This window comes from Sinocyclocheilus grahami, unplaced genomic scaffold (assembly GCF_001515645.1).
Source record: "Sinocyclocheilus grahami isolate Dianchi unplaced genomic scaffold, SAMN03320097.WGS_v1.1 scaffold759.1, whole genome shotgun sequence".
Lineage (NCBI taxonomy): Eukaryota > Metazoa > Chordata > Actinopteri > Cypriniformes > Cyprinidae > Sinocyclocheilus > Sinocyclocheilus grahami.
This window is the reverse complement of record NW_015505938.1, coordinates 405,633-416,735: the sequence shown is the minus strand read 5'-3', so window position 1 is coordinate 416,735 and position 11,103 is coordinate 405,633. Positions and strand designations below refer to the sequence as shown.

The following is an 11,103-nucleotide window of genomic DNA, read 5'->3' as shown; positions in this document are numbered from 1 at the left end:
AAAACTTGAATAAATAGTAAATAAACAGAAAAAAGTAGAAAAAAGAAAAATTCACAAATGACTTTTATGGAGATTTTCCCCTGACCTTCTTTTCTCTGTAAATGAAGGGTGCACACTATTGCTGAAAAACACAATCACTACTTAGCAGTCAGATGTTCGTATGCACAAAGGCACAGATCCCTAAACAAGGCCATATCTGCAGATGAAACTTTGTTTGTAGAAGCATTTGTTAAATTTGAACTAGCACCTCATGACTACATCACGTTATGTACAAGAAGCTGCAAAAGACACAGGTGCAAGTGGAATGCAAAAAACATGGTGACATTAATTTTTATGTAAATATAATGGCCGATATATCACGTCACCAAAAATTATTGAGGTCATGTACATATATTGTGCGATAAGTCAATATATTGATTATTTTGCGACAGGCCTAGCTGTAGCCAGACAATATCAGGTCATAATTTTCCAATTTTACACAACAGCTTTTTTCTATGCCACAGTTTGAAATATACTGTAAACAGCCATCCATCCTTTATACAGCACATTAAAATGTTTTGATTGCTTATTTTACTCGAAACATTCAAAAGTCTAGATCTGAGCAAGAATATTTTTTCTTTATTTCCCTTACTTTTGTCTTGTTTAATTGTGTTGTTTTTGTGGAACACAGAAAGAGAATTTTTGAACATCTAACATGGCCCAAATGAATAATTATTTTAGTGAATATAGCATATGTCATATTAGGGCTGCACAATTAATCGAATTTCTAATCGCGATTACAATTATGGATGCCACAATTACGTAATCGTTCAAAGCGGCAATTAATCGTTCAAAGTCCACTTATGTTATTGTTTGAGAGAGGCGGGGCATAGAGGACCTACAATAATGTACAGTATTTGAAAAATAATGTGTTTTTTGAACATTAAAGCATGTCAACATATTCTATTACACCAAATACACAAAATAATGATCTTTAAAAAAGCATCATATGACTCCTTTAAGATGCGTTTTTTTCTTTCTACATGTTGTCTTAAGGGTTTTTCCCATTATTTTAATTTTCGTTTTAGTATAACATTATAATACCATTCATATTTTTACTTTTTTATAATTTAAAGAAGAAACCAATCCGATGTATATTTGACATTTAAGGCTTAATACTATAGAAAAGCACTAAAAGTTTTTCAGTTAGAATGTTTTCAGCTTGTTTATTTTCATATATAAATACGGCATGCAGTTGCATCAAACAATGGTATAAACATCATTCGATGTAAATTGTGATAATCGTAATTAATAATCGCAATTACAATTTCAAGGGAATAATCGACAATTATGATTTTTGTCATAATCGTGCAGCCCTATGTCATATATGGTACTTTATTTTAAAAAGATTTATTATATATTTACTATATAAAATGTAGTTGTACTTCACTACTGGTGGTCACTATAAAGCACTATATATATAATACTGTATATTGGTCAAAAATGTATATATTGGTACGTCCTTATTTCAACTGTAGCTATTAGATTTATTTGTGTCGTGGAATATAGGATGTTGAATCTGCCATGAGTTGTGTCCTCTTTTATCCAGGTAAGGAGTTATTCCAGCCATGTCTAGGCCATCATTTTGGGACGGGTTACTCTGCCAACCACCGTCCTCTTCTGCACTACAGCTCCAGCCTGGACCGCTATGATAATCCTCAATTTGGGTATGACCCAGATTGTGTGTGTGTGTGTGTGTGTCTCCAAAACCTTTTTTGCACCTCACTAAATCATTCTAGACACATATACTTTTCTTTTCTCTTAGTCTCTCACTGTTGGATAGTTTTGAGTCTCAATCGAAGCGTCATTACCAGCGTCTGGTTCTGCCTGACGGGACGGAGCCTTTGGCCTGCTCGGGGTTCAGACTCAGAGAGAGCGGATATTTGCAGCTCCAAGCTCAGCCAAGACCTGTGAGAGCCAAAGACACACACATAGAAACGCAGCAGGTTTCAAGGGCACCGTGCCATGTCACTTCACCCTGGCCTCATTGTGCTTTTACTTTCTCTCTCTATCTCTGTCTCTTAGAGAGCAGCATCCTGTCAGACTGAATATAAAGGCACTTACATTCCTCACCGCCTCAGAGTTTTGGGCAAGTAGTGTTGTTTTAAAATAATGGTTCTTTGTAGATTAAAAAGTTCTTGATGTTGCATTCTAGGTGTTTCAGATCAGTGTTTGTGTTTTAGTTGGACCCATAGAAGATAGTGGATACACTAAGGAAGCCAATCTACAGATGAACACCTTCCTCCCTCAAAATATTAACATGGTGTGTGTGTGTGGATTAATTTTAATCTGTTGGCAAAGTCATTGTCACTGTTTTTTTAACTGCATTGATCCATAATTCTTAATGTTGTATTCATGATGAGAAATCCTTTTTCCGATGTTATGCTGACTCTCTGCTCTGATTGGGTAATGATGGTTGTCAGGATGACGCTCGCAGGACACAGGAAAGTGTGATGAGGACTGACTTCCTTCCCGGATGTTTCCTACAGGTGGTCTTCTGTTTCTCTCGTTCTCTGTTATTACTCTGTCCATCAACATCTCTACACTTTTATATAGTGTGCGTCAGCTGGATGAGGTCTGTAGCCTATTTAGTGTGTGTGCGTGCGTGTGTTTCAGGGCAGTGAAGCATTACCAAAACTTGCCTCCCGTGCACTTCGAGAAACTGGATTTACAAGAGAAACCCAGAGGCCTCTGACCAGTTCAGTGAGTATCTCTCTCACTAGATAAACTCTACAAATAAGACTACAACAAGGTTTCTGACCAAGGATCTTGGTTTATTGGATGTTCTGCCCACAGGCCTCACTACAGGGTGGTGTTAGTGAGGACAGCGGACAGAAGACTAGAACTGCTGCAACTAGATGGTCCATTGAGCCGATGGTAAATAAAACCAATATATTTTGCCCTCTAGGTTTGTGAAAGTTGAAAACTGCACTTTTTTTGTTTAGCTGTGACTGCTCAAATAGATTTAAACGAACAACCAATATACATTACATTGAATTAAACATATGGAAGATTAGATTAGACCATTAAAAGGAATAGTTCACCCAAAAATGTCAATTCCATAATTATTTATTCACCTTTGTTTCAAACCCATATGACTTTCTGTCAATCTTTTTTCCACCGTGGCTTTCGGATCTTATCCATATCCAATTATATTCAAAAATATTACATTGGCTCATGCCACATCAACAAGCGACTTGGAATATGCAAGGCTCTGACAGTCATGGAAAACCTGGAAATAACAGGGAAAGTTTTATAGTGAATAAACATTCCTAGTTATGTTCAGTTTAATTACTAGAAATATCATGGAGAACCCATTCAAATTTGCCGGTTAAAAAGTGTGGGAATGCTAAGCATGCTGCTAGAAGAGAGAAAGTCATATACACTCTGAGAAAAAAAGGTGCAAAAGCTGTCACCTTTCTAAAGGTACTTCTTTTGTACTTTATTTACCCCTAAAGCGTGCATATTAGTGGGTGAACCATCCCTTTAAAGGTACACATTACTGCCTAAATGGTACATATTAGTAGGTTTTGAAAGAGTACTGTCCCAGTGACAGCTTTTTTACCTTTTATTCTAATAGTGTAGGTTTGGATTGACGAGGGTGAACTAAATCTGTAAATGATCCTTTATATTAGACTGTCAATTTATTTCTTCCTACAAGAAGTAAAAAAAATTATCAAAATGTGCTTTCCTTCCCAGAAAAGCCATTTGGAAGACAATCCGTTCTTTGTCAGTTCCGATTTAATGTCACAAAAGCACTCAAAGATGACACGACTCACCTCAACAACACTTTGAACAGTCATCCACTCAAAAGATGATTGGAAATCTGATATAATTTGCTGTGCTGCTGGTGCTTTAAAGGGGTCATATGATGCGATTTCAAGTTTTCCTTTCTCTTTGGAGTGTTACAAGCTGTTCGTGAATAGATAAGATCCCTAAAGTTGCAAAGACTAAAGTCTCAAAACCAAAGAGATATTCTTTATAAAAGTTAAGACTCGTCCACGCCCTCCTAAAACGCCTCGTTTAAACACGCCCCCACATGTCTACGTCACTGTGTGGGAAGATTTGCATAACACCGCCCAAATGTTCACGCAAAGAAAGAAGGCGCAACTTTGATTCTCGCTGTAGTATTGTTGTTGCCGCCGCCGCCATGTTGTGGAGACGCTGTGTGTTTCGTTGTGAAAGCGAAACTACTTTGTTTGGCCTTTCAAAAGAGGACACAACTAGACATCAGTGGTTAAGTTGTATTTACAATACTGTCCCAGAACAGTTCAAACCAAATATTCAGATGTGTGCAGCACATTTTACGGAGGACAAGGACTGTTTCCTGATCCTGGGAGAGTAGACTACAATGCCGGTGTTCTGACAAATAATGCTGACTCACAGCCTGTAAGTACGTTTTCATATTTAAAGGATTTGCCACTGATGATTCAAACGCGAGTTTTGAGCAGTGTAGAGCAGTGCTAGTTGTTTGTCATTTCTCTGATCACAAATGCAGACATGGTTTTATGTTTACGCGGCGCGATGCAATACGTAAAAAGACAGTATAAGTCATTATAATCCGTAATTATGTCCCCACTGGATGCTACAAATGCCTCATTTGTAATGGGTTTTATTAGTTTTGTCTCGTCACACAGCATCACAGTATGGTAAGGGGCGTAACATTTCTGTCACACGCTTGAGGTATTCGGCCAATCATAACGCACTGGACAGCTGGCCAATCAGAGCACACCTCGCTTTTCAGATGATGAGCTTTGTAAAAAATCAACGTGTTTCAGAAAGGCGGGGCATAGAGGAGAAACAATAATGTACAGTATGTGGAAAATAATGTTTTTTTTAACCTTAAACCGCATAAACAGATTTCATTACACCAAATAATGTTATTTTTTAGCAAGTCATATGACCCCTTTAAGAGGGATTTCTGGAATGGTGTTGTGTACTGGCTGTTCTGTATTCTACAGGGCTCATCAGGATTCGTCCTGAACGCCCCCAACATCACAAGCCTCTCACATACACCAGCCGACCCGCAACACTTCCTCACACACTACAAAAGCAAGTGAGTCATGTCTGACTGTCTCTGTCTCGTCCTGGTACTTGACTGGCAAAACTGATTGCTCATTTATTTAATCTGACTGTCTGTGCCCTGTAGACATGGGCAACTACTGCATTACATTGTTTCAAACCTGGGGGTTCAGTGGGTTCTCATTGGCTGCTGGAGGAACGAATGTGTTCTGATTGGTTGCTGGGTGGATGAGTGTGTTCTGATTGGTTGCTGGGGAGATGAGTGTATCCTGATTGGTTTAAATTAGGTTTTCATCCTTATAATTGTTGCAGGTTTTGTGACAAATCATCAGTGGGGCAGCAGAGATCTGAGTGGGTGAGAGGAGGCATACAGAGACAAAGAGAGAGTGGGTTCAGTGGACGAGACACGGATAGGTACACACATAAACACATCATATACATGTATTCTTTCTTGTACACCTGAATACCTGTTAATAACTTCCACTGTTTGTCTCTCTCTTTCACACAGGTTTAATCTTAGTGGATCTAATGTCCTGGCTTCACAATAAATCTGAAATATTCATTTAAACTTAATACTGTCCAATTTAGCTTGATCATCTCTATCTTGGCATTTTCAGACAAAGTTATATTTCTTATGTTTAGAGGTGTTCGCTAAGCATCACAACAATTCTGGATCATATAGGGTTAGTGATTTTAACAAAGCCTTAACACTATGAAAGGCATGAACACTTAGCAACACCCTGGCAACATTTTAGCACACACATACATGTGTCATAACTTGCTTCACAACCGTTAAAAATATGTATGTTTATAGTATATAGTATATAAAATTTGGACGTTCTGTTTTCGCCATGTTGTTGCTGTCATGTGACCTACGGCGTCAGTTGCATCGCTTCATTGCTGTTCACAAATCCTCTCCTGTGGCCTCATGGGATAGTAAAGTGTCCATCAGATGCACACTTAAGAATCTCACCAGAGAATTTTCACCTACTATTTTATGAATACTATGAAATCGGACATACTACTTGGCGCACATACTGTTTTTCTCCTAGTATATAGTTTGGAAGTAGGCATATTCTGAATATTCTTAAGTAAATCTGAAAATCTAGTTCTCACACTGCGGTTTTCTAGCCTTGCAATTACACTTTTAATGGCTTACAGTGTAAAACCAACCAACTGGCATATACAACATGCAAACATGCCCTACTTTTGAGCAAAATCCTACGCGCTGGATGGTCCATCCTCTAGTGCTGACACGCTGTCACAATGGCTCGGATTACATTTCTGACACCAGATGACTTCTGCTGAGATCTGGCAGTGACAGAGATATTAATGTGAGCGCCAGTAACACGGCTATGAAGTTTCAAGCGCCGCAGAGGCGGTCCAGCGCTCATTCACGGCTTGCTATGCGGCTGACCTTGGGAGAATGGCGTTAACGTAAACTAGCAGTAAGCTGCAAAATGATTAAGCACAGACACTATGTTCTCCTCTTCAGACCTGGACTGTGTCAGAGCACTCAACCACTCCGCAGATACTTGATACTTGCTGCCTGAGGATCCAGGGCTAACGGCTATGCCACAATCTCTGAGACGGACTTATGCCTTTAGAGATGGCATATAATGAGCAATCAAATTGAGATAAAAGAGATTGGCAGTGGTTTCTCCAGATGAACTCTATAATTCAAAACAATTATTTCATTCTTGAACTTATGCATTTGGGAACAAAGAGTTTTGAGAAATAATACGATTTTTTTCTTAAGAATGTGAATAAGGACTGTATTCATCAAGCTACAAAAATAAAAAAGCACCTTAAAATTATCAGAAAAGTGGCCCATATGATTGTGTTATATTGCAAGTCTGAAGCCAAATTGTTATTCGCTGAAAATCTTTTCCTAGATTTCCCATCATAATCAATAAAGTCGTCTAAACTTCTTGCAGTGGAGACACCTTCTTTGATTAAGGTTGGTGTGATCTAGTTTGCTTTGCATTGTGTCGCATGGCTTGCTTGCGGTGTTAATTGGGTGTTAAACACTATTTTAATTTTTATACCGTCACCCAACCCACAAACCTGCTGGATCCATTACAGCCATTGCTCTGGGACCTCATAATTTACACATTAAGCGCTGCTCTCTCTCAGTCTTTCTCCCAAAACGTCACTGACTAAGTACCCGGGCCTTTTATGGATTGTACCCCCACTATTATTCTTTCCCTGATGTTTCTCTTCTGTCCGCACGCCTCCTCTCTGACTTTCACACATCGAGTCCTTCAAGCTTAAGACGAGAGAGAACATTTACTTCTATTTGTGCTAACTTGGCTAGCTCTTCCCATCTGTCTCAGATCATGTCAGCATTGTTCCACAGCCGGACATATAGGATTCTCCGAGTCCGACAAGACATGAATCACTGAAACATATTTGGCAAACTCATTGGTTATTTAATAAGAGAATATTTGATTTCACCAACACACATCGCTGCAATTGCAGCATCAAGTTTCTTATAAACAGTACACTCGTGTCAGGGTAGAGTTCCAGACACACTTTCACACACAAACAAAAATGCCTGAGCCCTGCTCTTAATTAGAAATACACAGCACACAGTAATAATGTTTTTTTGAAGCATGAAAAAGTTGTGCAGTTTCACAGGTCTTCACAGTTGATTTTTACAAATGACAAGTCTTAAAATCAATAAACCCTGTAATTATTGAAGAGAGCCCTGTGTTTGAGGATTGCAGTAATTGTCTGGCCAACAATAAATGCCTTCTAATAACAGCAACACTCACTTAATACTTAAGCTGTATTTTATAAGTTGTGTTACAGATTTTCATGTTTCCTGAGCCATCATTTACTCACCCTAAAGTCATTCCAAACCTGTATTCCTTTATGCAGAGTGTAAATGAAAATATTTTGAAAAAACATTACAGTGTTTTCTTTTGTCTATACAATTAAAATCAATAGGGAACGATATAGTTTTGGACCCCATTTACTTTCACTGAATGGAGAAAAAAAATTGTCAAAATATCTTTTTTTGTGTTTCACAGTAGAAAAAGTCATACAGATTTTGAACAACATGAGAGTGAGCAAATAATAGCAGAATATTGATTTTTGGGTATTGTTTTTAAACTTGACCTTTCATTCAACTTTCCAACCAATCAGACATAATTTAATATTAATGTTAGCAGATGCTTTTTATTAGAGTGACTTGCAGTCGCTTTCATTGCCCCATAAAGTATCCTGGGGCTACTTAAGTTACATTTTTGGGGGCACATCATCGGGATTGAACCTGCAACCCTTGCAGTAACACCTCAGATGCTTAAAACGGAAGTGTGTAGCGTCCGCACCAAATTAATTGCAAAAATAATGACTGTTGGTTAAAACAATTGGCTGCTAAAATAAACTGCAACTCTGTTTGCAGATATTACACACTTCAGATTAAATAAGTAGACTACCATGACCCACAGGTGCAAGGATCAAGGTTATTCTCACTCCTCCCCTTCATATTCATAGTCCATTTCTTCGCTCTCATACTCTAACTCCGCCCCCTCGTAGCCTTCATACCCCTCCCCCTTGCAGATTAGCTCCTCCCTTTCATACTCCAGACCGCCGTAGTCATAACCAAGCCCCGCCTCCTCAAACGCCACACATTGTCTCTCAGACTCTGCCCCTCCGTCATTATTTTGTGGTCCGTTCTCATCCCCAGTTGGGGTTGTTGATGCAACCGACTCATTTGTTTCCTTCTCCTTAGCAGCTGCCAGGTTAAGGGCGGAGTTCATTCGGAGTTTCTTGAGTATTCCATGAATGACCGGACTAGCTGCCGTGGCCGCTGCCTCCTCTGCTTCCTTCTCTGCTCGTTCTTTTGCATCTCTCCTTCTCTCTCTGGTCTGTAACACCTCCTCAGCTCCCTCCCCGACTACAAGCACCTCCTCCCCTACACGCGGTGGCTCCTTCACAGGGTTGTGGTCGTAGGAGAGGAGTCGCAGCGCGGGTAGATGATGCAAGTTTGGGAACTCTGATATCCGATTGCGGTCCATGTCCAGAATCTCCAGCTGCTCCATCTTGAGGAGCACTCGCGGAAACTCCTGAAAGCGGTTTCCATACAGCCAGAGTCCTCTCAGGGACTCCATGCGCCATAGGTCCGTGGGAAGCGTGCGCAGACGGTTGTCCCCAATCTGCAGTGAGCGTAAATTGGGAAGGTCGTACAACTGCTTGGGGAATCGCTGGAAGTAGTTGCTCTCCACCCAGAGGCAACGCAAGTTCTGCAGGTTCCTCACTTCTGGTGGGAGGCTCATCAGCCGGTTGCTTCCCAGGTAAAGACACGTGAGATTAGTCAGCTGGCACACCGACAGAGGAACGTCATCAAGCTTATTGAAGTCGAGCGCCAGGGTACGCAAACCCTGCAGCCGCGTGATACCCTTAGGGATGTCGCGGAGACGGTTTCCACAGACGTAGAGCTTCTCCAGGTACTCCAGATCCAGGACTTGACGAGGAAGGCGACGGAATTTGTAGTAGCTCAGGTCCAACACTGGATCTCCCCTCTCCAAGAGCTTGTCAACTCCGACCGGCAGCTCCACATCCTCCATGACCTCGTTGTCTTCTTCTTTTTCAGCCGTTTCCTCCTCTCCCTTTTCTTTAACCTTCTTTTCCTCTCCTCCTTCGTCCTGGGCCTCTTTTCGGGACGAGTTGCCCATACCCTCGGCCGGCTAGCCCGGCACTTGTCTGTGTGTGTCGTGAGAGTGTCTTTCAGGACGGGGTAAGAGGGTGAGGTGGTCTGTGGGGCTGGCCCCCCCTCCCCGTGTCAGTTTCACTCAGTAGGATTGACCCGGCAGTGACAGAGCCAGCACAGCGACACATGGTGCTCTGACTACAGGCGGCTTCCCCTCAGTCCGAGTACAACGAGGTCCAACGTCAGTAAACAAGGCAGCGATTCCAGCAAGGAGCCATTCTGGGTGTTTGTGTCGATTGCTTCGTGTACTCTTTATAAAATGATATGCTATAGAAGAGATTATAATCATAATAGTAATAGTAGTAGTTGTAAAGATAAGTATAACTGTAACAGGAAGAAAGCTTAATTTTGTCTCTGTAATGTAAACTCAGTTAACAGATGAGTGTCAAAGTAGCTGTCAACATTTGCATATTAATTACGCACCGTTTTCATAGTCCATTGGTTATTTATTTAGTCATTTTTAAAGTGTATAATAAGCATGAATTGACTCACATTACAGCTACAAACTTTCCCAGCGCGTTTCAGTAGTCTGTGTGAACGCTGGTGCTGAGCGTCTCTCTGCCGACACACACAGCTCTTGTCCCGGCAGCCTCGCTCTGTGGATCCCGGTCTCTCGCTTTGACCTGGCCGGCGGCAATGTGAACCGAACCGGTGATACCAAACTGTAACTCCGGGTTGCTTGGTTCTAAATCAGACCAAAATCCTCTGAGATGTCAGTTTAAAATTTCCAGAAACGATGTCTGTATTTCTGTCCGACGTTGTGCGTTTAAAGCCGTCTCGCGTTTCTCTCTCTCTCGGTGTGGCGTTTGCGTAAAGCGTTGCCATGGACCGTCTCTCTCCCCTAGCAACCGAAACAGGGACATGAGAGTTACACACGATTGTCACGTGGTCCGGGTGGAGAGAGGCGGTCAAATTCCTCTATTCCAAGTTCACGTTATGCAATGCAGAAACGTATTTGTTATTGTTAAGTGGCATTATTATTAAGTAAGGTGTATGAAATATTTATTATATTTATCAATATTAAACATTCTTTAAAAACGTGATTGTGAACTTTTAAATTTTAGTTTTTGTTGTTTTATAATTCATAAAGGTTTTAAATAACTACTTTAATATTTAATATATTAAAATACATGTATGTGTACACATATAGGTTTTATTTATTTACATATACACTTTATTGTTTACATTTATTTACATGTGCACATAATAAAATAGATTTTATTTTATTTTTTATTAATAATAAAAGCATACATTTAATGCTTTATATAAAGGAGATATATGTGACCCTGGAGCACAAAAGCAGTGTTAAGTTGCACGGGGAAATT

The 11,103-nt window shown here is 40.3% G+C and overlaps 2 protein-coding genes across 5 annotated transcripts in view; one reads left to right on the top strand and one right to left on the bottom strand.

Moving 5' to 3' along the window:
- The window catches only part of LOC107561177 (protein phosphatase 1 regulatory subunit 32-like), a 12,465-nt gene extending 6,726 nt beyond the window's left edge, over positions 1-5,739 (top strand). For all 3 annotated transcript variants that reach the window (XM_016245553.1, XM_016245551.1, XM_016245552.1), the window contains exons 3-12: positions 1,589-1,706; positions 1,805-1,949; positions 2,065-2,128; positions 2,223-2,302; positions 2,463-2,528; positions 2,656-2,742; positions 2,836-2,916; positions 5,001-5,095; positions 5,374-5,475; positions 5,570-5,739. In XM_016245553.1, coding sequence (XP_016101039.1) covers positions 1,589-1,706; positions 1,805-1,949; positions 2,065-2,128; positions 2,223-2,302; positions 2,463-2,528; positions 2,656-2,742; positions 2,836-2,916; positions 5,001-5,095; positions 5,374-5,475; positions 5,570-5,609 — 878 coding nt within the window. In that variant the 3' untranslated portion in view covers positions 5,610-5,739. The remainder of the gene's footprint in view (positions 1-1,588; positions 1,707-1,804; positions 1,950-2,064; positions 2,129-2,222; positions 2,303-2,462; positions 2,529-2,655; positions 2,743-2,835; positions 2,917-5,000; positions 5,096-5,373; positions 5,476-5,569) is intronic.
- Positions 5,338-10,637, bottom strand: LOC107561175 (leucine-rich repeat-containing protein 10B-like). Of its 2 annotated transcripts, none has more exons than XR_001605817.1 (2): positions 10,271-10,637; positions 5,338-5,408 (listed from the first exon to the last, which is right to left on the bottom strand). XR_001605817.1 is itself a non-coding variant. In XM_016245550.1 (2 exons), the coding sequence occupies exon 2, from the start codon at positions 9,741-9,743 to the stop codon at positions 8,538-8,540; it is 1,206 nt and encodes a 401-aa protein (XP_016101036.1). In that variant the 5' UTR covers positions 9,744-10,045; positions 10,271-10,637; the 3' UTR covers positions 8,179-8,537. The 2 variants fall into 2 exon arrangements, 1 of the variants encoding a protein (XP_016101036.1); XM_016245550.1 differs by lacking the exon at positions 5,338-5,408 and adding an exon at positions 8,179-10,045.
- Positions 10,638-11,103: the final 466 nt, after the last annotated feature.

Bases quoted from the DNA above. Each gene is read 5' to 3' on its own strand.
- LOC107561175 (XM_016245550.1), bottom strand. From the start codon at position 9,743: ATGGGCAACTCGTCCCGAAAAGAGGCCCAGGACGAAGGAGGAGAGGAA.